The 23,008-nt window shown below is 40.5% G+C and overlaps 1 protein-coding gene across 2 annotated transcripts in view; it reads right to left on the minus strand.

The window, feature by feature from the left end:
- sorcs2.S (sortilin-related VPS10 domain containing receptor 2 S homeolog) overlaps window positions 1-14,517 on the minus strand; it is a 594,893-nt gene extending 580,376 nt beyond the window's left edge. Inside the window, exon 1 of one of the 2 annotated variants that reach the window (XM_041579391.1) lies at window positions 13,858-14,514. In XM_041579391.1, the coding sequence (XP_041435325.1) occupies window positions 13,858-14,349 (492 nt within the window). In that variant the 5' untranslated portion in view covers window positions 14,350-14,514. Of the gene's footprint in view, window positions 1-13,857 lie in introns of both variants that reach the window. The other variant, XM_041579390.1, reaches the window with a different exon arrangement.
- Between the last annotated feature and the right edge of the window lie 8,491 nt (window positions 14,518-23,008).

The following is a 23,008-nucleotide window of genomic DNA, read 5'->3' on the forward strand; positions in this document are numbered from 1 at the left end:
CAGTTCCAATCAGCTTTTCACTTGGTCCTTATTATTTATTTTTTTATACTTTTTGAATTATTCACCTTCTTCTTTTGACTCTTTCCAGCTTTCAAACGGGGATCATTGACCCCATCTAAACAAAATGCTCTGTAAGGCTACAAATGTATTGTTATTGCTACTTTTTATTACTCATTTCTACATCATACTAACAGTTAACTTAAAGGTGAACAACCACTTTAAGTCTACTAGAAAATCCTTTAAACATTAAATAAACCCAATGGGCAGGTTTTGCTTCCAATAAGGATTAATTATATCTTAGTTTGGATCAAGTACAAAGCCCTGTTTTATTATTACAGAGAAAATGGAAATATTTTTTTAAAATGTGGATTATTTGTATAAAATAGAGTCTATGAGAGGCAGCCATTCCAAATATAGGAGCTTTCTGGATAACGGGTTTCAAGATAACAGATTCCAAATCTGTACAAGATTTCAAGACAGTCACAGTAAGGTTAGAATTCTCTATATTTAAATTGGTTATGGGTTCACTGTGTAACATACGGTTCTGTGGCCCCAGAGAGACCAATGTTGGAATATCATAGGGAACGTAGACCATAAGTTCCAAAGGGACTGATATTAATGATAAAATCACAACATGACAGAGCAATATGAATGAAGGGTTACAGTGAAGGCAAGTCTACAACCCTAACATTTATTCTATAAACTGTTGGAGATTGTGTTACATTATGAGTGTAAATATGAGATGGAACCTCCAGGCTATAAGTATGCAATAGTATTGCTGGATTCCCCTCAGACTATTCAGATATAACAGAAACCAGTTCAACCTATTAATAATTGATTTGGCTGTTATTTCTGGCCCTTAGGAACCTTAATAAAAAGCCAACAGAAACCTGACATATATTCATTTATCAGCCACGAGGAGTTTGTATCAAAGAGGTGCTACCCATCAAAAATGAAAAATCACGCAGAGGAGGTCAAAATGCCTTACAAGTATTGAGTGCCACGTGGATGAATTGCTTTGTGCGTAATGAAAACCAGTCACTTTGAATCTAAGAGTTTCAGACATTCCACTTTGGCAACCAGAAACTCTGAGATGCTTCCCAGTGTGCAGAATTGAGTTCTAATACATTGCAAAGCTCCTACGTTAAGTTATTTTTTATCCAAGATCATCTACACAAAAGATCCTTAGCCTCTATACATAGTTTCTTACAACTAATGGATCTGAGGTGTTGCATACCATAACATTAATCCAAACATATTTTACGCTCTTGTAAACAAAAAATCAAGAGTTCTGTCTCATGAGTAAGATTGGGCAGCCTGGTCCCTCCAGACCAAGTTGGTAGGTAATGAGGAAATACAGTAGAAGGGCTGTCAAACAAAATCTGTCCAAGAATCAACCAAAAATATATTGTGTCCAGGTATTGTCAGGAGCTCCCTGGTACCATGGACATGGTGGATTCTGGCCACTGCTCCTCCAGGTTGAGCCACAGGAGGTAGTATAGTCTGAGACTGGAAGATTATAGTCACTGCCAACCTTTCCCATGATCCAGCTGCAGGCAATAGGCCCATATTCAAGCCTAACACCAGTAATAACCTGTGCTGGATCATTAAAGGGATTCTACCATGATTTTTATGGCTTACTTTTAATTTTTAAATTACACTGTTTACATTGCAAATAATTCACTCTACTATTTAAAATGTTATTCTTAAACCAACAAGAATAGCTGTAATGTTGGTGTGGAGGCAGCTGTCTCAGTGCATTGTGCCTGACGCTGAGGTTTGAGAAGGAGTCAACACTTCAGGATGGAACTGCTATGAGACAGCTATTGTTTCTTCCCTTCCCATTGTAGTATACCGTGACTTGGGTCCCTAGCTCCACCTAGTAGTAGACATGAGAACAGGAAAAAGAAGGAAAAAAAAGCAAGGGGTTTTCTACCACTAGGTGGAACTAGGGAGCACAACCCAAGTCGTGGTATACTACAATGGGAAGGGAAGAAACAATAGCTAGGGAGCAATTTTAACAATGCAAACAAATCCTTCAGCAGAGGTGTCAGATAACTGCTATCTGGTTAGCTGCCCATTGTTCTGTTGATAGGCTGCTAATGGGCTGCTTGGGGAGGTGAAGGAATGGAGGGGGTGATATCACTCCAACTTTACTCTTTACTGCAGTCTGAAGTTTATTAGAGCACAAGTCACATGAACTGAGGGCTCCTGGGAAACTAACAATATGTCTAGAACCAAATTTCAAATTCAAATATAAAAAAATATGCTTGCACTGAAGGACTTTAGTGCAGAATTCTACTGGCGCAGCACTATTAACTGGTATGTTTTGAAAAAAACTTCCTGCGACAGTATACTTTTAACTCTCCTGCTTGTCCAAGCCATTAGAGTTCCTGTTGATGAGAATCCTGTCCACAGTTCCTGTCCTGTAAGTCTTGTTACTGCCATGTCCTTGTTCCCACATTATCTGACTTCCCAGTTTGACTTTGTCTCATTATCTGAATCTACTGGTCAGCAAGTTCTCTGACCCCTTATGATTTCCCCAAGATAGAGCTAATCTTTCCTATGATTTGGTGTGGTTGCCTTCTGGATCCCTTACCCAATCATATATGCCACTTGAATTCTCACTGGAGATTGTCAAATGGGATGCTGCCCACCAAGACATGTATTTGGCCTTCCAATCTTCCGATTTTTATATTAAAGGGCATGTAAAGTCTAAAATAGAATAAGGCTAGAAATGCTGTATTTTGTATACTAAATATAAACATGAACTTACTGCACCACAAGCCTAATCAAACAAATAATTTATGCTTTCAAAGTTGGCTACAGGGGGTCACCATCTTGTAACTTTGTTAAACATCTTTTCAAGACTAAGACTGTGCACATGCTCAGTGTGGTGTGGGCTGCTTAGGGATCGTCATAAACAAAGCTGCTTGAATTCTGCATGGCTGGGAAGTAAGGCGGGGGCTCCCCCTGCTGTTCATAAGTATGATTGTTTCCCTGCTCAGCAGTTAGGGACCGTCTGACAATTCCTATCCACAGCAGTAAATGAAGGGAGAATTTCACTGCATATAGTCAGGTTTCTTATAAAAACGGTACACATTTTTTAATTGAAGTATATTGGGGATAGGTTTCTTTTTCATTAAAGAAAGTAAAAATGTGATTTTATTTTTTTGCCTTTACATGCCCTTTAAGGCTTTGTTCCATCAGGTAAGCGCTATTCAAGAAAGTGTTAACTCATCACAGTATATTCATTATCCAGCCTTTACTAATCTCTTAGGACAGATTTCCCAGGTGTATATTTACAAACGCCCTTCATTGGAGCGCAAAAGAATTGACAAGAAATGCAGAGTGAGATTTTTTTCGCTTTATACTTGCATTCAGGCTGTTAAGTCAATTTCCCCTGTGTGCTTAGCCCTGATGTCAAATCTCTGCAAATACGCTGCCACTGTTCTAGGCAGGCACTTTTCCACTGGTAATGCTATTTTTAGACATTTTTTATTTATAGTCTGTATTTGATGTAGAAATGATTTCTTACACCAAATATATTAGTACATTTTTCTGTAACAAGTCTTTCTCCAGATCTCTAATGTGGAATGAATGTGTTCTGTATCATCTCAGGCCCGTCACCTAATTCTTTACATAGAGCTGTCTAGCAAGGTCCTTTCAAAATGTGGGACCCCACTCATCCTTCAAAAAATGAATGACGATCAAACCTTCCCATTTACAGTACTGACAGGGTCCTGCTTGTCCCCCTCACCAAAACCCAGTACCTGAGTGACTGAATCCCAATATGAATTTCAATATGTTTTTCATGGTCCAGGCAAAGGGGCCAAGTTACTTGATAATAGGAAGGGACATGGGAACTCTCCCGGTGTCTCCCGGTGTCTGTACAGACAAAAATATAAAATATACTATCCCTACTTACTCTAAGAATATATTTACAATAATGGAGCCTACAAACCAAAAGCTGTTGTATTTGGTCTGCATTTGGCAATTCTGGATACACAACAACCCCAGTCAGCTGCTATAGATTAGCCTACACAAAATATGTATGCCTTTATTTATAGATTATTCTCAGTAATCTTTTACGGCTGTAAATGAGCTATTGCCAATAATGATGATCCAAAATGAAAGCCTGCCTCCCATATGGTAATATTTGCCCATCCTTGTACTTTTATGTGTTGCTTTAGCAGATAATGTAGCAGATCTGGCTGCTCTCTGAACAATAGGTTACGCTCCTACGGGGATGATTATTAAGCACAATATGACATATGGTACTAATACAAGCCTGGCTTACTTTTATAAAGTATTTTGATCTAATGCAGATAAAGACTTCAGAAGGTTTTGGCAAAAAAATTACGGCATTTGCAAGTTCTAAATGCTCTGTATTTTTAAAATGAGGTGTTGAGGTAGTACTTATGGGGTTTCTAAAAGACTGGAGGGTGACTGTATATGTCCTGGGCAGATCAGAAGAGACCAGGGCTGGAACTAGGAGTAGGCAGAAGAGGCATATGCCTCCTAGGGTGTAACGATGTGGGGGCGCTGGGCAGGTACTTGTTAAAAGGTCTTCTGACTACACCTAGTTCACTGCCCTGCTGCTGTTGCCTCCCACCACTCTATCACTCTCTCCTGCCTTCCTCCTCCCTCCGTCACTCCCCCTACCTCCCTCCCTCTGTCACTCCCCCTACCTCCCTCCCCCTACCTCCCTCCCTCTGTCACTCCCCCTACCTCCGTCACTCCCCCTACCTCCCTCCCTGTCCTTCCCCTTCCCTTCCCCTTCGTTGCTCTCCCCTCCCTCCCTTACCTCTGTCACTCCCCCTACCTCCGTCACTCCCCCTTCCTCCCTCCCCTGTCCTTCCCATTCCCATACGGCTCCAGGTGGGAGGTGCAGCCAATGAGCTGGATGTAGAGCGGGAAGGGGCAGGGTGTAGCGCTGAGGGAGGTAGTGCGCGCCATTAGGGACAGGCCAGACGGGAGCGCTCCGGGGCCCAGGATTATTACTTTCCTTTAAGGGGGGCCCAACTCTTTTAAAAAGTGCAACTCTGCCGTGCCCCCCTTTAGGCCCGAGCCCGGTACACTTGTACCCCCTGTGCCCCCCTGATGGCGGCCCTGGGTGGGGGTAGCCGATTGGGCAACCTAGGGTGCCCTAATGGCTTGGCCCAGCCCTGGTATGCACTGATGGTTTATGCTGAATACAGTGATCAATATGATCAATACAGTAACCCTCAGTGTTCTGCAGGAACTAATCTTGCGTCTAAATAACATTGAAATTAAATTTAATTTCATGAGATCTTTTGGGAGAACAATGTAATAATTGGTCGAGTACCCCAAAGTGACCAATCAGATAGTTTTCAAACAGCAGAAAAGTAACCATGACCTGCTGACGTGTTGTTATGGGTTACTAGACCAGGCAAAATTCTAGAATTACTTGCTCATTGTGACCATCATTACTCTTCTTCAACAAAGTTGCTCGAGACGTATCGATTTATTGCCAATTTGCTTCATGGGATTTCTGAAAAATGTCAGGTAGTAAATACATCAATACCTAAAAAATGCAGCGGGGAAGGGAGTGGAACCACTCTGGATAAATGGTTCTCTATTTAATCAAGTTCCCATGGGCATTCTACTGAACAATAGGTCTATATCATTAAAGAAACAGCGCAGATTGGGCTCCCACTAACACAGCCTGGAAGATAAAAAAGGAGAGGTACCAATGGATTTTCTCAAAAAGAAATGCCTGAGCACGTCTTTGCATTCCTTCCAATCCAATAGATTAACAGAGGGTCACATATGTGTCTCTTCCTCATGAATTAATAATCGTGGAGCTGCTAATGTATTAGCTACCAATCCACTGAGCCCTGATTCACTTCCACAATTATTGCTTTTTTCACAATTTATTGCAAAGCCATTTTCTAATGCACCGAGAGGCTGGTACAATGGCAAAGGGATCATCCCTCTATTGAATTGAGAGCAGAATGTCTATATCCATGCATTAGTATAACCAGATCAAATCTGTATAACAAGGTTGTGCTTCAATAAACCAGTCTAACCTGATTATATTTAGAAAGAGAAAAAGAAATATTGTATTCTGCCTCACCTACTATGTAACAATGCCACCTTTATTATGTCTTAATTTATAATAATAAATATTAAAGGGGAAGCAGCCCCAAACATTGAAATTGTGTCTAATAGCAAATTGAATTCAAAGCAACTTTCCATTATACACGAATTAAGAATTTTCAATCCTTTTAAAGCTTTTGTATATGTATTTGTATGTGAAAGCAGTCTCTGCCCTGCCGACTACATGTACCAATGAAATAATGACGCATTCGTTCGTTTTCCCATGACTTAAAATAAAAAGGGCAAGAACTATTTTCATCGTTTGTGTTAATAGTGAAATAGTAGTTGAAGTTTAAAAAGACACGCGTCTATCACGCCACATTTTCTAGAAAAAAATACCGTCCTTCCTATATATGTATCTTTTTTTCCTTATTAAAGGGCATGTAAAGGCAAAAAAATAAAATCCCATTTTTACTTTCTTTAATGAAAAAGAAACCTATCTCCAATATACTTTAATTAAAAAATGTGTACCGTTTTTATAAGAAACCTGACTGTATGCAGTGAAAATCTCCCTTCATTTACTGCTGTGGATAGGAATTGTCAGACGGTCCCTAACTGCTGAGCAGGGAAACAATCATACTTATGAACAGCAGGGGGAGCCCCCGCCTTACTTCCCAGCCAGGCAGAACTCAAGCAGCTTTGTTTATGACGATCCCTAAGCAGCCCAGACCACACTGAGCATGTGCACAGTCTTAGTCTTGCAAAGATGTATAACAAAGTTACAAGATGGTGACCCCCTGTAGCCAACTTTGAAAGCATAAATTATTTGTTTGATTAGGCTTGTGGTGCAGTAAGTTCATGTTTATATTTAGTATACAAAATACAGCATTTCTAGCCTTATTCTATTTTAGACTTTACATGCCCTTTAATAACATTGGAATCAACCATCATTCTTACTGACCAGGTGGGTAAAATACCAGCTAGATGGCAACCCTACTTGGCAACCTGTTGTTAAATATTTTGTGCCTGTAAGTATCTGTCTGGCTTGGCATGCAATTCAGTGCTCTCTACACTCACATTTGATTGACTGCCATCTTCATGAAATTGGTTCTGCCCCCTGTCATTTCTCCTAGGGTTGCCTTAAAGGGGACCTGTCACCATAAGTAATAATTACAAATTCTATTTTATGGTATTAGGCAAGCAAAATAAAACTTACTTAAACTATCAAAATTATTTAAATCATGTGTTTTCATAGTGTTGGAATTCACATTTACAGCAAGCAGGCAGGAGCCATTTTGTGGACACTGTTATCTAAACAAGCTTTGTATCATGCCAAAATGTTGTTTATAAGCCAGAATGGGGGACCTGATATTCCTGCCCACGCACTGGCTACACAGTTAGATGGTTAGGAGGGAGGGGGAATGTGGGGAGAGCAGCAATTTCTAGGAAGTGCAGAATGGAAAGTGAAAACAACTGTCTGCCCCGCCCTTATGCCTAAGGCATAGAGGAGGGGCAGGCAATATATGATTGACAGCTAAGACTTTTAAATGCGTTTATAAATCGATGTTTGTTTTAAAAACAAAAAGAATTTGGGTTTCATGCTTAATTTGAAAAGGACTTATTATACAGCTTTTTATGTCTCTGTGACAGGTCCCCTTTAAGAAATGATGGGGCTCCATATGCCAATATGGCTGGGCACAGTTACATCCAAACCTGCCTGCAATCTGCCACAAATAGTGTCCACTTCTTAGCAAGTCCCACCTTTTCCAATGTAGTCCAGGCTATGAATGATAAAATATATATCTGTCCCCTTCTGATAGCTGCCTAAACAAGACCCCAATCTTTGTCCACATTTTAGCAAGTCCAACAAATTCCAACAGTCACACAGACAAATCACAATGTTTCTGGGAATCAGTAAACAGCATTTACTGTAGCCTATAATGATCTTTGGTCTTCCATAATAAACATGGTGAACTACAAAGCATATTCCAGAGTTTGAATTCATCATCTACGCCAGCCTGCGGTAGTTCCTAAAATCACTTGAAACTGTGAATTGACATTCTTATTATAATAGAATTACACCTATTTATCCACAATTTCCACAAGAGTAGGAAAGTGAAAATGTAGTGGAAACAATGAAGGTTAATGTGGGGTAACACTCCCATGCTATCTACCATTGTTTTGCCTTGGAGCATGTACTAGAATAATCCTACGGCCCTTTCAATATCATGTAGCAATTTATAAGGCAGTGGATAATCTCGCTGGCTGTAAGTAAAACTTTAGCTTTGTATTGATGTGGATTTATACAAACAGCAAGTAAAGATGGCTGCCAGGTGAACAAACGAACAAACTGTATGCAAAATCTGTGTCAGGGCACAGATCATACAATAGAAGAGACTTGAGCTGAAACAAAAAATATGCTACTCCATGACTAGGTGAGAAATACCACTTACAGTAAAGATGCTGAGTAGTTAAACTTTGTTGCAAGTTGCACAGTTGGAATATGCAACTCTTTGTCAAAGTCAGCCTATGGGTGTGACTGCCTTAGTGACTTGGTAGAACACATTAATGGAGAACAGAGGCCAAGTCAAATATTAATTATATGTCACTTGCACAAAAACCCCTCTCCCTAGCTCCCTAGCCCCCTCAAAACGGTCCTGCTCCTCTGTACCAGTGCTAAAAACACAGAGCTTTGCCTGGCTGCTTGATGGTTTATCTCCGGCATTTGTTCTTCTCGGCCTTTTGGCTAAGTTCAAGTGTAGTACTGGGCCTTTTGGCTACGTACCCCTTCTTATGATCCTATGTGAAGAATGAGAAATACTTGGTCCTCTGCTGGCAGATCAAGGGGTAGTATTTGTTCTTAAGATCTTATGTGAAGAACGGAGAAACACTTGATCCTCTGGACTAGGCCAGCAAGCAGAAGCTTGATGAACGCTGGGTTGCTGTGCTCCCATGAGGGAGACCCCTGATTTATTTTTAGTCAGGGGCTATGCACATGCACCTTTGCCTAATCATGCTTCACTTCCTTTGCCCCAGCCATTAGGCGGGTGGAAAGTTTTTTCTTTTTCCGGCAACCAGATGGAGCCTTACCAAAGCAATCAATGGCATTGCACCCGCACACTCCAGCACCTTTTTTGTGTTTGGTTTGTGCACCCTGGATAGATGTCAGTCCTTTGGGCTTGACCCCAGGCCAAGACTTATGCCCTGGAGGAAGCTTCGGCAGAACCCAGGGTAGATGGGACTCCCCCTAGCTTCAACAATGGAGAGTAAAAATGGCCCTAAACCCCTTCGGGGGGGCAGGGATGGTGGGGTTCACCCTAACTTCGGCAAAGGTGGACCCACCCGCTCATGCTGTTCCTTCGGGGACAATGGAGCATTGGAGCCCATGCCTTCGGGTAGGACTCGGAAAGGATGACTCAATATCATTAGTTCTATCTCCTTTAATTATTTTGTTAAATGGCTATTCTATCAGGATTGACACTAAATGAGCACAACATTTATTACATTCAAAATTGAAAAGTCACCCCATGCTGGCATTGCAGAAAAGGAATTCTAGGAGTTGCACAAGTAGTCGCACAATCCACATAGATAAAGGTCTCGACTCCAGCATGAGCCCGAGCACAGGCCTTCAATGAACTAAAAAGAATGATGATATTGATGTTGGTCCAGATGTGAATGTAAGAATGCAGAGTCAATGTGTTAAACATAGAAGAGCTTGTGCTTCTCATTAATCAAGTGCCAAAGAACGAGCTGTGACCCCAGAGCCACACTGAGCCACGGAGACAAGGAGAAATGTAATTTATTGAAAATACTGTACAAGGTGAGGTCACGAAAAATAATCCTAATTAATCAGTGTATGGAGAATGAATGGAAGAGAATCCCTACTGATTAATACTGTTTATTCTCTCCTTTCAAGGGACAGTGAAGCAAGAAAATAAGGGGAAATATACAAAGGGGAAATTATTTCCTTTTCATAACTTCCTTAACTTGATTTAAAAGCAACAACTGTATCTGAATAATGAAGTCTGACAATGTACAATTCCACATTACTCGAGGGGGAAATGTATGGAACCTCTGCTGGGCTAATGTACGGCTCCTGCTTCCTACAAAAGAGCAATTTTCCTAGTTGGAAGGATAGGGTTGTCATGGGTAGCTGGCCTACTTATATGTTTATCTTTCTACCCTATGAAACACACCTCCCAACATTTCAGAAATAAAAAGAGGGCCAAAAAAGTTAGCAAGGCGATTTTTTTTAACCACGCCCATTTGTGTGGCCACACCCCTAACTACCATTTCCATTTTTCATATTCATATTTCTGTGGTTTTTTCAGTTATTGTTTTGCTAATGAAGATGAATTGCCCTTTAAGTCTAACTTTTCCCAAGGGACCTGTTATCTTACATTGTTACAATTACTTATTTGCTTATCTAGAAATTGTTACAAAAGTATCTTATCTTCTGCTGTGGCTGTTCTGGTCTCTCTGCCATAAGGATACAAAAAATATCACAGAGTCAAAAACTTTATATTATTTATTTATTATAAGAACTATAGTTCCTATCATCCACAGACAGGCCCCTATCATAGGCCTTAAAGACACCAGTACAGGTATGGGATCTGTTATCCAGAAACTTGTTATCCAGAAAGCTCCAAATTACGGAAAGGCTGTCTCCCATAGACTCCCTTTTATCCAAATAATCCACATTTTTGAAAATGATTGTAATAATTAAATAGTATCTTGTACTTTATCCCAACTAAGATATAATTAATCCTTATTGGAGGCAAAACCAGCCTATTGGGTTTATTTAATATTGACATGATTTTCTTGTACACTTAAGGTATGAAGATCCAAATAATGGAAACATCCATTATCCAAAAAAAAAAAAAACCCAGGTCCCGAACATTCTGGATAACAGGTCCCATACCTGTACTTACAAAACCCCATTCAGGCTTCTCTAATTTCTAATAAGAGACTGGAAGGTCAAGTGAAAAATCATACTGACATCATAGAAAAAAGTTAGTAAAACTAATACAGGTATAGGATCCCTTATCCGGAAACCCGATGTCCAGAAAGCTCCGAATTACGGAATGGCTGTCTCCCATAGACTCCATTTTATCCAAATAATCCAAATTTTTAAAAATGATTTCCTTTTTCTCTGTAATAATAAAACAGTACCTTGTACTTGATCCCAACTAAGATATAATTAATCCTTATTGGAAGCAAAACCAGCCTTTTGGGTTTATTTAATGTTTAAATGAATTTCTAGTAGACTTAAGGCATGAAGACCCAAATTATGGAAAGATCCATTATCCGGAAAACCCCAGGTCCCTTGCATTCTGAATAACAGGTCCCATACCTGTATACTGTATTTAGCATGGGATGTACAGCAGGTAATGCAATGCAGCAGAGAGAGGTCCCGCTTCCATGTTTAAAACACATTATAAAAATCACCTATTTACCCTTTCACTTGATAAATAAGCTCCTTATTGGACGGGGTCAACAGGTGGTCAGATCTGACTCCCTCTGAACAAAATGAACTTCATTCCTGCATCTGACCTCTCGTGTGAAATGAATTCCCAGTGACAGGTGGAGCAGCCCTGGAGCCGACTATAAAGGAAAGTGCTGGCTGTGTGAGTGATGCACAGGTGAGTGTAAGCTTTTGTGCTGACACTTTCCCATAGAGGAAACATTACACGGAACAGCTGTGGAATATCATCAGGCTGGGGCTAAAGTTTTCCTGCTGCTACTGCTGCTAACACACTTGCTCAGTGGATGATCAGACAAGGATAACACAGGCCATTGATATTGTGCAATATTCATGCTTACACTGAACTACAGGGTTCTTGCCTTGGGGGTTGCCTGTCATGGGCCCATTCATTTGGGGGTCCCCAGAGAGCAGCAGTCTTGTTCAGAGAAAAATAAATGAAATTGTGCCCCACAGATGCACCTCTTTCCAGGCAATGGGCTGCATTTTAGCACTTGAAGGCATGTTCTGGCATGATAAAAAAAAACTCAGCGCACAGTAATGGGGCTCCAGGTGCAGATATGGTGGGTTTATGCATTGTCCCACCTAAGCTCCTCCCCTTATAGAACAGGTGACAGTTGCACTGGCAGCACAACATTCACAGTAAGAAGCCCCATACGGGACATGCAAGAAATTACAAATTACATTAACAGGAACAATAAAGCTCTGTGGGTGAAAGAATATGAATCTCTGCACCTGTCTTTTCCACTTTGCACCTTGGCCTCCAGTTACTGTAGAGAGGAATCTGTGAATTGTAGCTCAGCAAGAGCTGGGAAAATTCAAGTGGGTATCTAAATAATATGGTTCCACATTTTTGGAATTGTCCTTTCCTCCAGGATAGAAAGATAGAACATAAATAGATAGATTATAGACATATAGATAGATAGATAGATGATAGATAATAGATAGATAGATAGATAGATAGATAGATAGATAGATAGATAGATAGATAGAGAGATAGATAGATAGATAGATAGATAGATAGATAGATAGATAGATAATAGATAGATAGATAGATAGATAGATAGATAGATAGATAGATAGATAGATAGATAGATAGATAGATTGATAGAGATAGATAATAGATAGATAATAGATAGATAGATAGATAGATAGATAGATAGATAGATAGATAGATAGATAGATAGATAGATAGATAGATAGATAGATAGATAGATAGATAGATAGATAGAGATAGATGATAGATAGATAGATAGATAGATAGATAGATAGATAGATAGATAGATAGATAGATAGATAGATAGATAGATAGATAATAGATAGATAGATAGATAGATAGATAGATAGATAGATAGATTGATAGAGATAGATAATAGATAGATAATAGATAGATAGATAGATAGATAGATAGATAGATAGATAGATAGATAGATAGATAGATAGATAGATAGATAGATAGATAGAGATAGATAGATGATAGATAGATAGATAGATAGATAGATAGATAGATAGATAGATAGATAGATAGATAGATAGATAGATAGATAATAGATAGATAGATAGATAGATAGATAGATAGATAGATAGATAGATAGATAGATTGATAGAGATAGATAATAGATAGATAATAGATAGATAGATAGATAGATAGATAGATAGATAGATAGATAGATAGATGATAGATAGATAGATAGATAGATAGATAGATAGATAGATAGATAGATAGATGATAGATAGATAGATAGATAAAAGATAGATAGATAGATAGATAGATAGATAGATAGATAGATAGATGATAGATAGATAGATAGATAGATAGATAGATAGATGATAGATAGATAGATAGATAGATAGATAGATAGATAGATAGATAGATAGATAGATGGATAGATAAAAGATAGATAGATAGATAGATAGATAGATAGATGGATAGATAAAAGATAGATAGATAGATAGATAGATAGATCCCAAGCCCTGCAGAACATTCACGTGGGAGAACAACATGGCAAAGTGTATACAGACATAGCGTGAGATATATAACACACACAGGTATATATATCACACAAGTGTATATCTCCATATGACTCACAAATACCCCAAACAACAACAAGCTACAAGCTCAGGAAGCAAGAGCCCAGCACACTGGATACTGATAAAGGCAAAGTTAGAGTAAAAGTGCAAGTTGTGCCTATAGGAACATGTCAGTCAGCAAAAGTGAGTGCTGCCGCCTTGTCCTGGCACTGATGTACAACCAGCAGCACATACAGGAGGAGGACTGGAGATAAGAGTGAGGGGAGATGGTCGGTACTTACACTGCTGTTCTCCCCGGTCCAATGCACCATCGCCTGGTTATGAGACGCGTCCCCCTTGAGCACAAATGAGGTGCTGAGCAGCGAAACGTGCCCCCTGCTGGTTGCCCTCCTGGTACGTCCTGCTGAAGCATAAGCCTCCTCTGTAGATCCATGATCCTCCCCATCAGCAGCTCTGCTCCCTGCTACATCCAGTGACCTCCTCCTGCTCAGCCTGAGCTGCCCCGTGCCCTGAGCAAGAAGCACCAGCAGCAGTAGTAGGGACAGGCAACTGCCAACCAGTAGGTCTTTGCTCCCTGGAGGAGGAAGAAGTGTCCCCCTCAGTGCCATGATCTCCTTCTCATGTGCCACTGACAGGCAAGGGATGTGTATGGCACATAGATAGATACTAGGGGAGGGATTGCAAACAAAGCAAGGGGATTTTTTTCTCTTTACATTGGATAAAACTGAGATTTTGACGGTAGACTTTGTCATTGACAAGGGGATGAGCGCCATCTACTGGCGACACAGAGTAACAGCGCAGCCCCACCAATTCTTATCAGCAGAGAAATCCCAATAGCAGAAAAGAAGACTTTTTACCACCAGCAGCCAACAAGGAGAGGTCAGCGTTAAAATACTCAGCATTCATGTTGGAAATATATATGAAATTCATTAAAAGGATACTGTCATGGGAAAACATGTTGTTTTTTTTCAAAACACATCAGTTAATAGTGCTGCTCCTGCAGAATTCTGCACTGAAATCAATTTCTCAAAAGAGCAAACAGATTTTTTTAAATTTAATTTTGAAATCTGACATGGGGCTAGACATATCGTCAGTTTTCCAGCTGCCCCCAGTCATGTGACTTGTGCTCTGATAAACTTCAGTCACTCTTTACTGCTGCACTGCAAGTTGGAGTGATATCCAGTGGCGAAACTACCGGGGGAGCAGGGGGTGCGATTAGACCAGGGCCCATACCCCCACAGGGCCCCCCGGCCGCTCCCGCACCAATGAAGCTGCAGTAAATCCACATATGGAGGGGTGGAGGGGCCCCGGCTGCACGTCTCACACCCGGGCCTGCCCCCACTAGTTACATTACCAGAGACGGAACTAGGTGGGGGCGGGCCCTGGTGCGGGCCGTGCAGCCGGGCCCCGCCCCCCCTCTTCCGTGCGGCGCTGCAGCTGCTGCAGTGGGCGCATGAATGCTGGGGGGCCCTGCGGGGTGCGGGCCCTGGCCCAATTGCACCCCCTGCTCCCCCGGTAGTTATGCCACTGTACATTACTGGTGTTATCACCCCCTCCCTCCCCCCCAGCAGCCTAACAACAGAACAATGGGAAGGTAACCAGATAACAGCTCCCTAACACAAGATAACAGCTGCCTGGTAGATCTAAGAACAACACTCAATAGTAAAATCCAGGTCCCACTGAGACACATTCAGTTACATTGAGTAGGAGAAACAACAGCCTGCCAGAAAGCAGTTCCATCCTAAAGTGCTGGCTCTTTCTGAAATCACATGACCAGGCAAAATGACCTGAGATGCACCTACACACCAATATTACAACTAGAAAAAAAATACACTTGCTGGTTCAGAAATGACATTTTATATTGTAGAGTGAATTATTTGCAGTGTAAACAGTGTCATATAGAAATAAAAACGACACCATAAATATCATGACAGAATCCCTTTAAATTAAAATGAATTAATTATTTAAAATTGAAATAGTGACTTTTGAACCAATTTCACCATTTTAAATACATATTTGCTCATCAAGTCTGATCTTTCACCTGTGTGGTATAATCATTACAATAAACCGCTGTACACTTCTGCCTGCACCTCAGCACTATTCTAAGCCAATGGAGAGGTGTCAGCCTGTAGCTTTCCTGGGGCAGTACTGTAAATATTGTAACACAGAAACAGGTATAAAAGCTCCTTAGTGATTTCATCAGGTTTAAAATATGCTTAGTTGGGATAAGTGTTTTGCTGCAAAAAAATAAACACCCACAGACTCAAATGTTCAAGGAGAAGGAAAGCTACGGAGGCATTTTATTGCCAATAGATTAGCTGCAATAGTGCAAGCTAGAATGTTATATTTATTCTGTAGAATGTTTTACCAAACCTGAGAAAAAAGTGCTAGAATTTCTCTGTTTGTTTAGGATAGCAGCTGCAGTATTAGCTTGGTGTGACATCACTTCCTGCCTGAGTCTCTCCCTGCTCACTTATAGCCCTAGGTTCAGATTACAGCAGAGAAGGGAGGGGGAAGAGGAGCAAACTGAGCATGCTTACGCCCGGGGCAAGGAGGTTTAAGCTGAAAACAGGAAGTCTGATGCAGAAGCCCATGAGTACACAATAGAAGGAAAGAAATGTGATGTTTCTTTTGACAGAGGACTCAGAGCAGCATTACTTTGAGGGTTTACTGGTGTATTTATATAGACCTTTCTGATAAGGCTTACTTAGTTTTAACCTTTCCTTCTCCTTTAATGAAAATGCTATGAAAATATTCCCATTGACTTCATGATGAAGAAAATGTAACACAGATAGGGATGCCAACTGGCCAGTATTTTACTGGCTTGACCAGTAAAAATTATGCTTGACCCCAATGTTTTTAAATGGAAAAAATCTAAATATATAGGAAGGTCTGTATTTTTTTTTCCAAAAAAGGTGGCAACCCTAATCATTTTTCAGGATAGTGTACGGCAGAGGTCCTTTTTTACCTTGAGTAACATTCAGATGTAAAAAGAATTGGAAAGCAACACAAGCATAAAAAAAAGTTCCGGCAGTGCCAAATAAGTGCTGAGATTGGCTATTTGGTAGCCTACAGGAGACTCTATTTGGCAGTACACCTGTTTTTTATGCAACAAAAACTTGTCTCCAAAACAGGAATTAAAAAAAAAAAAATCACCTGCTTTGAGACCATTGGGGGCAACATCTAAGGGGTTGGTGAGAAACATGTTGCTCATGAGCCGCTGGTTGGGGATCAAAGTTGTAGGGGATATGAAATAGTGAATTGCCCCTGTCTTACTGAAAGTCACCGGGCAGAATCCTGTGCCCTGAGAGATGGAGGTACTTTCAATCAGCTCAGTTGTACTATAGGCATTTCCTGATTTTTAGGTTAAAAGAGGAGAGGAACCAATGTTTCTCCTATTATTAGACTGTGCTGGGGGGCTTGAGGGCACAGTACAAGTAGATTTAACCATAATACAACCATTATCTAAGTGATGCCGGGGAAACAGGGTACCCGTGTTCCATATTCATATGTATAAAAAGTTGGAGAGTAACATAAGCATGAAAAAAGTTCCCCGGGGGTGTCAGATATGGGCTTTTATTGGCTATTGGTAGCCCCTATGTGGACTGGTAGCAGTGGCGATTCTGGTGAAGCCGCCTGAGCCGACTCCTCATAATGCAGCCCCTCCTCGCCGGCTTACCCATCGGTAATCAGGCATCTGTGGCAGGAACACTAGTGCAGAGAGCGCAACTGCGCTTTCTCGCACCAGTAAAGCCGAATTTCTGGTTTCAAAACCCGGAAATTCGGCTCTTAAAAGTACAGGAGCGGCTTTTTGTCGCCCCTGGAAATGCATCTGGCGCTGCCACCTGAGGCAAGCCCCTCAGCCCGCCTCATTGGCCGAGCGCCCCTGACTGGTAGCCCACAGGAGACTCTGTTTGGCAGTACACCTGGTTTTTATACAACCAAAACTTGCTTGGAATTCAAAAATAATCACCTGCTTTGAGGCCACTGGGAACAAAATTCAAGGGGTTGGGGAGCAACATGTTGCTCCCGAGCCACTGGTTGGGGATCACTGAACTAGACCAAATATAGTGCACCCCAGGGGTGTTAGGCAGTCAGGGCTAGTGGGTAAGGACGGCTGTGTGCCCCACCATGGAGAAATAGTGTAAGATTAGTGATTCCTAGGCCTAGTGAATGGATGACAGTCAGAAAGGACTCTGGCTATTTATCCCCTTTTTTACCATTTTTTTGCTATGGAACTAGAAAATAGTAAGGGGCAGTGTGTGTATCCAATTCTACATTCTCTCCTTTTATGTTTGGCTGCTTACAACTTTCGGTGCGCTGCGTACAGGGCTGTAACTAAGGACCTGCAGTAAATGCAACTACCTAGGGTGCAACCAATTTATAGGTTGCAGGGGGGGTCACAATTTCAGAAAATATTATTGACGTGTGATGGTCCAGCTCCAAAGAAATGTAAATAATACCTCCTTTTTTGTGTGTAAGTTGGTCTGGGTCTTCCGCTGACTCTGCCAGAGTAATGAGGGTGAGGCACAGAGACTGACACCCTTACAATGGGGCCCAAAGCTTCTTTCTTGGCCTGCTCCTTATGAATGTGGATGAATGCAGATCATGAATGCAGAGCAGTGCAAATAAATAAATGAATATCTACTCCTGTGTTTTTTTTGCATTTTGCACTCTGCACTTTGGAAATGACCCCTTATGGCACTCAGTCTGATCTCAATAATTGAAGAATTTGAACGTATTTGTCATTCCTTTAGGCTCTATTGGGAAACGCTTTCTACGGCATTGGAATGTGATCATCCTGAGAATATAGTTGCTGTTTTGTGGTATTTACAGCATGAGACAGATGGCAATAAGGTACAAAAATCAGCCTTTGTATAAGTAATCATACGCACATAAACAGCCACTTCTTTCTCCAGGATGTTCTAATAAAGATATCTTTCATTCCGGCCGTATGTCTCGCATTTTAATGAGCCTGAAAATGTTGGGAGACAGTGATGGTAGGAAGGGAATATTGTGAATGTTCCCTGTATGATAAGAGAATAAAGTTAAATGTAAATACATGTATTAAAGATTAGCATATGACTTCTACGAGGGCCTGCGGAGACTTAATTCCATCATTATGGCATTTGAAGCATTTGGGACATCAAAGACGTAAGGCAGAGATTACTGTCATTTTAGAAATTAAGAAATATGGTTTGAGCAGCCATTTCTATGTGTTGGTGTCCTACACAAGAAAACAGGCTTTAAAGGCATGTGAAGGCAAAAAAATAAAATCCCATTTTTACTTTCTTTAATGAAAAAGAAACCTACTCCCAATATACTTCAATTAAAAAATGTGTACCGTTTTTATAAGAAACCTGACTGTATGCAGTGAAATTCTCCCTTCATTTACTGCTGTGGATAGGAATTGTCAGACGGTCCCTAACTGCTGAGCAGGGAAACAATCATACTTATGAACAGCAGGGGGAACCCCCGCCTTACTTCCCAGCCATGCAGAACTCAAGCAGCTTTGTTTATGATGATCCCTAAGCAGCCCAGACCACACTGAGCATGTGCACAGTCTTAGTCTTGCAAAGATGTATAACAAAGTTACAAGATGGTGACCCCCTGTAGCCAACTTTGAAAGCATAAATTATTTGTTTGATTAGGCTTGTGGTGCAGTAAGTTCATGTTTATATTTAGTATACAAAATACAGCATTTCTAGCCTTATTCTATTTTAGACTTTACATGCCGTTTAAATACGAAGCTGTCAATAAGGGGTGACCACTTGTCATAAGGGTATAGACACCCCCCTTTTTAACAAGAGCTCATTCAGTTGGGCTTATGTAGAAAAGGTGCATAAACACTATCTGAATTTCCAAATATAAATGTATCTTTTATGCAGAGATACTTGATTCCACCATGATAGTCTGTCTGTGTGCTCAATGGGACCAGTTCTTTAACTCCTCTCCCTTAGGCTCACAGTGTAATACAACCCCCTCCATTACCTTGTTTCATGTAAAACAAGGGATTCTGGGACTGAAAGTCTCTCTACTTTCCAGAGAATCTGTGCACCTCCCACTATGGGAAAGCAGAGGAACTTCAGGTCTCAGAATGACGTGCAAGCTTGGAAATAGATAGGAACAAGAGGAGTCTCTATTAGTCACATTATTTTATTGCCCAGTAAAGAAAATGAGATGAAGAAGCATTTGTGTCAGTCACGCCAACTGCAAGCAGTGCCAATGGGAAGTAGGATTGCCACCTCACCCCTTTAATATGACCACATTTAAACCACAAACTGCATGGCTAAATAGCAGTTAATTTAGATGCATGCTGCATGGCCGCACATAAATCAGTTCAGTCGTCAGCATGCATCTAAATTGCCAATTAGCAGTACAGGTATATGGCCTGTATTAAAGGAAAAACTAAAGCCTAAATATGAATATGGCTAAAATGATATATGATATATACTGAACGTATTGCACCAGCCTAAAATTTCAGCTTGTCAAGCAGCAATGATCCAGGACTTCAAACTTGTCACAGGGGGTCACCATCTTGGAAAGTGTCTGTGACACTCACATGCTCAGTGGGCTCTGATTGGCTGTTGAGAAGCTAAACTTAGGGCTCGTCACTAATTATCCAGCAGAATATGTGAAATGTTGTACATTATGTTTTGTGCTTCTGTACCAGCCCAAGGCAACCACAGCCCTTTAGTAGTAAAGATCTGTGTCTCCAAAGATGCCCCAGTAGCTCCCCATCTTCTTTTCTGCTGATTCACTGCACATGCTCTGTGCTGCTGTCACTTACTGAGCTTAGGGACCCACTCACAATATACAGTACACATAGAATAGAAATGTCACAATATAAGGCTGATTAGTAATTAATACAGATAATTACTACATGGCAGCACAGAAACCAGTGCAATTAGCATCAGAATTTAATAATCAGCAAACCTGTAGCATCAGCTTATATTACAGGGGAAGCTCATTTTCTGCTGGATAATTAGTGACGAGCCCTAAGCTTAGCTTCTCAACAGCCAATCAGAGCCCACTGAGCATGTGAGTGTCACAGACACTTTCCAAGATGGTGACCCCCTGAGACAAGTTTGAAGTCCTGGATCATTGCTGCTATTGACAAGCTGAAACTTTAGCCTCGTGCAATAAATTATTTATATAAAATATGCCATTTTTAGCAACATTCATTTTTAGGGTTCTTCTTTAAATACAAGGACTTTGGCTATGCGTTGTTTAAACTGATGATCTTAGGTGACCATATTTGCCAAAATTAGTACAGGTATGGGACCTGTTATCCAGAATGCTCGGGACCTGGGGTTTTCCAGATAATGGCTCTTTCTATAATTTGGACCTTCATACTAGAAAATCAAATAAACATTAAATAAACCCAAAAGGCTGGCTTTGCTTCCAATAAGGATTAAAGGGATACTGTCATGGGAAAAAAAAAAAATTTCTCAAAAGAGCGCACAGATTTTTTTATATTCAATTTTGAAATCTGACATGGGGCTAGACATATTATCAATTTCCCAGCTGCCCCAAGTCATGTGACTTGTGCTCTGATAAACTTCAATCACTCTTTACTGCTGTACTGCAAGTTGGAGTGATATCAACCCCCTCCCTTTCCCCCCCCCCCCCAGCAGACAAACAAAAGAACAATGGGAAGGTAACCAGATAACAGCTCCCTAACACAAGATAACAGCTGCCTGGTAGATCTAAGAACAACACTCAATAGTAAAAACCCATGTCCCACTGAGACACATTCAGTTACATTGAGAAGGAAAAACAGCAGCCTGCCAGAAAGCATTTCTCTCCTAAAGTGCAGGCACAAGTCACATGACCAGGGGCAGTTGGGAAATTAACAAAATGTCTAGACCCATGTCAGATTTCAAAATTAAATATAAAAAAATCTGTTTGCTCTTTTGAGAAATGGATTTCAGTGCAGAATTCTGCTGGAGCAGCACTATTTACTGATTCATTTTGAAATTTTTTTTTTTCCCATGACAGTATCCCTTTAATTATTTCTTAGTTTGGATCATGTATTGTAGAGAAAAAGGAAACAATTGTAAAACATTTTGATTAACTGGATAAAATTGAGTCTATTTGTGACTTTCTGTAATTTGAAGCTTTCTGGATAATGGATACCCATACCTGTACATTTTTCCTTTTCAGCAGGATTCAGATTTGGCTGTATCCAAGTGCCTGGCCAAACAGAATCCAAACATGTGACTTTTGCAACTCATTGTTTTTGTTTTAACCTGACCTTGCTCTAATTAGGATTTGTATTTGCCCAATTTCATGAAAGATTTAGGATCCAGCACCTTCTTACTTACAACAGTGATGATTCGGGCTTTCAACATTGTCCACACGAGCTCCCCGTCATCCCCGTTATCACATTGCCACTATATCTTTAATTGTCTCAAAACTTTAGCTTGGTAATAGGGCTATGGATTCTATGACTTACATAATGTAGGACTATGGCTAGGATCATCTAACACTGCAGACTTTCCTCTTGTTATCCAGAAAGCTCCAAATTACAGACAGGTCATCTCTCATAGACACCATTTAGGGGGCAGATTTACTAAGCTCGAGTGAATAGTTTGAATCCAAAAATATTCAAATTTCGAAGTAATTTTTTGGGTACTTCGACCATCGAATTGGTCGAATTCGATTGAATCGCATGATTCGAACGATTCAAAGTAAAAATCGTTCCACCATTCGATAATCGAAGTACTGTCTCTTTAAAAAATCCTTCGACTCAATTCTTCGCCAAATAAAAGCTACCGAATTGAATGTTAGCCTATGGAGACATCGTAGATAGGTTTTGTGCACTTTTTATGATGGAATAAAAATCATTAGATCGATCGCTTAAAATCGTTCGAACCTTTTGCGCTAAAATCCTTAGAATTCAATATTCGAAGGATTTTACTTTGAGGGTTGAATTCGAGGGTTGATAAATCTGCCCCTTATTGTTTAAATGATTATATTTCTCTATAATAATAAAACAGTAGCTTGTACTTGATCCCAACTAAGATATAATTAATCTTTATTGGAAGCAGAACCAGACAACTGGTTTTAATAAATGTTTATATGATTTTCTAGTAGGCTTCGGGTATAAAGAATTAAATTACGGAAATCCCATACTTGTACAAATGAAGAACAGCACTGATATAAAGCGCCACCTACAACTGCTGCTTGGTGAGGTCATGGGTAGGGATGTAGCGAACTGTTCGCCCGCGAACTAGTTCGCGCGAACTTCGACCGTTCGCGTCCGCCGAATGTATGCGAACGTTTGGGAACGTTCGCATTTTGAGTTCGCGGTCGATCGTTCGACCATTCGAATTCCTTCGACCGCTAAAAATCGAACGATTTCCATTCGTTCGAACGATTGTAAGCATTCGATCGAATGAAAAGCATTCGATCGAATGAAAAGCATTC

Source organism: Xenopus laevis, chromosome 1S (assembly GCF_017654675.1).
Source record: "Xenopus laevis strain J_2021 chromosome 1S, Xenopus_laevis_v10.1, whole genome shotgun sequence".
Classification (NCBI taxonomy): domain Eukaryota; kingdom Metazoa; phylum Chordata; class Amphibia; order Anura; family Pipidae; genus Xenopus; species Xenopus laevis.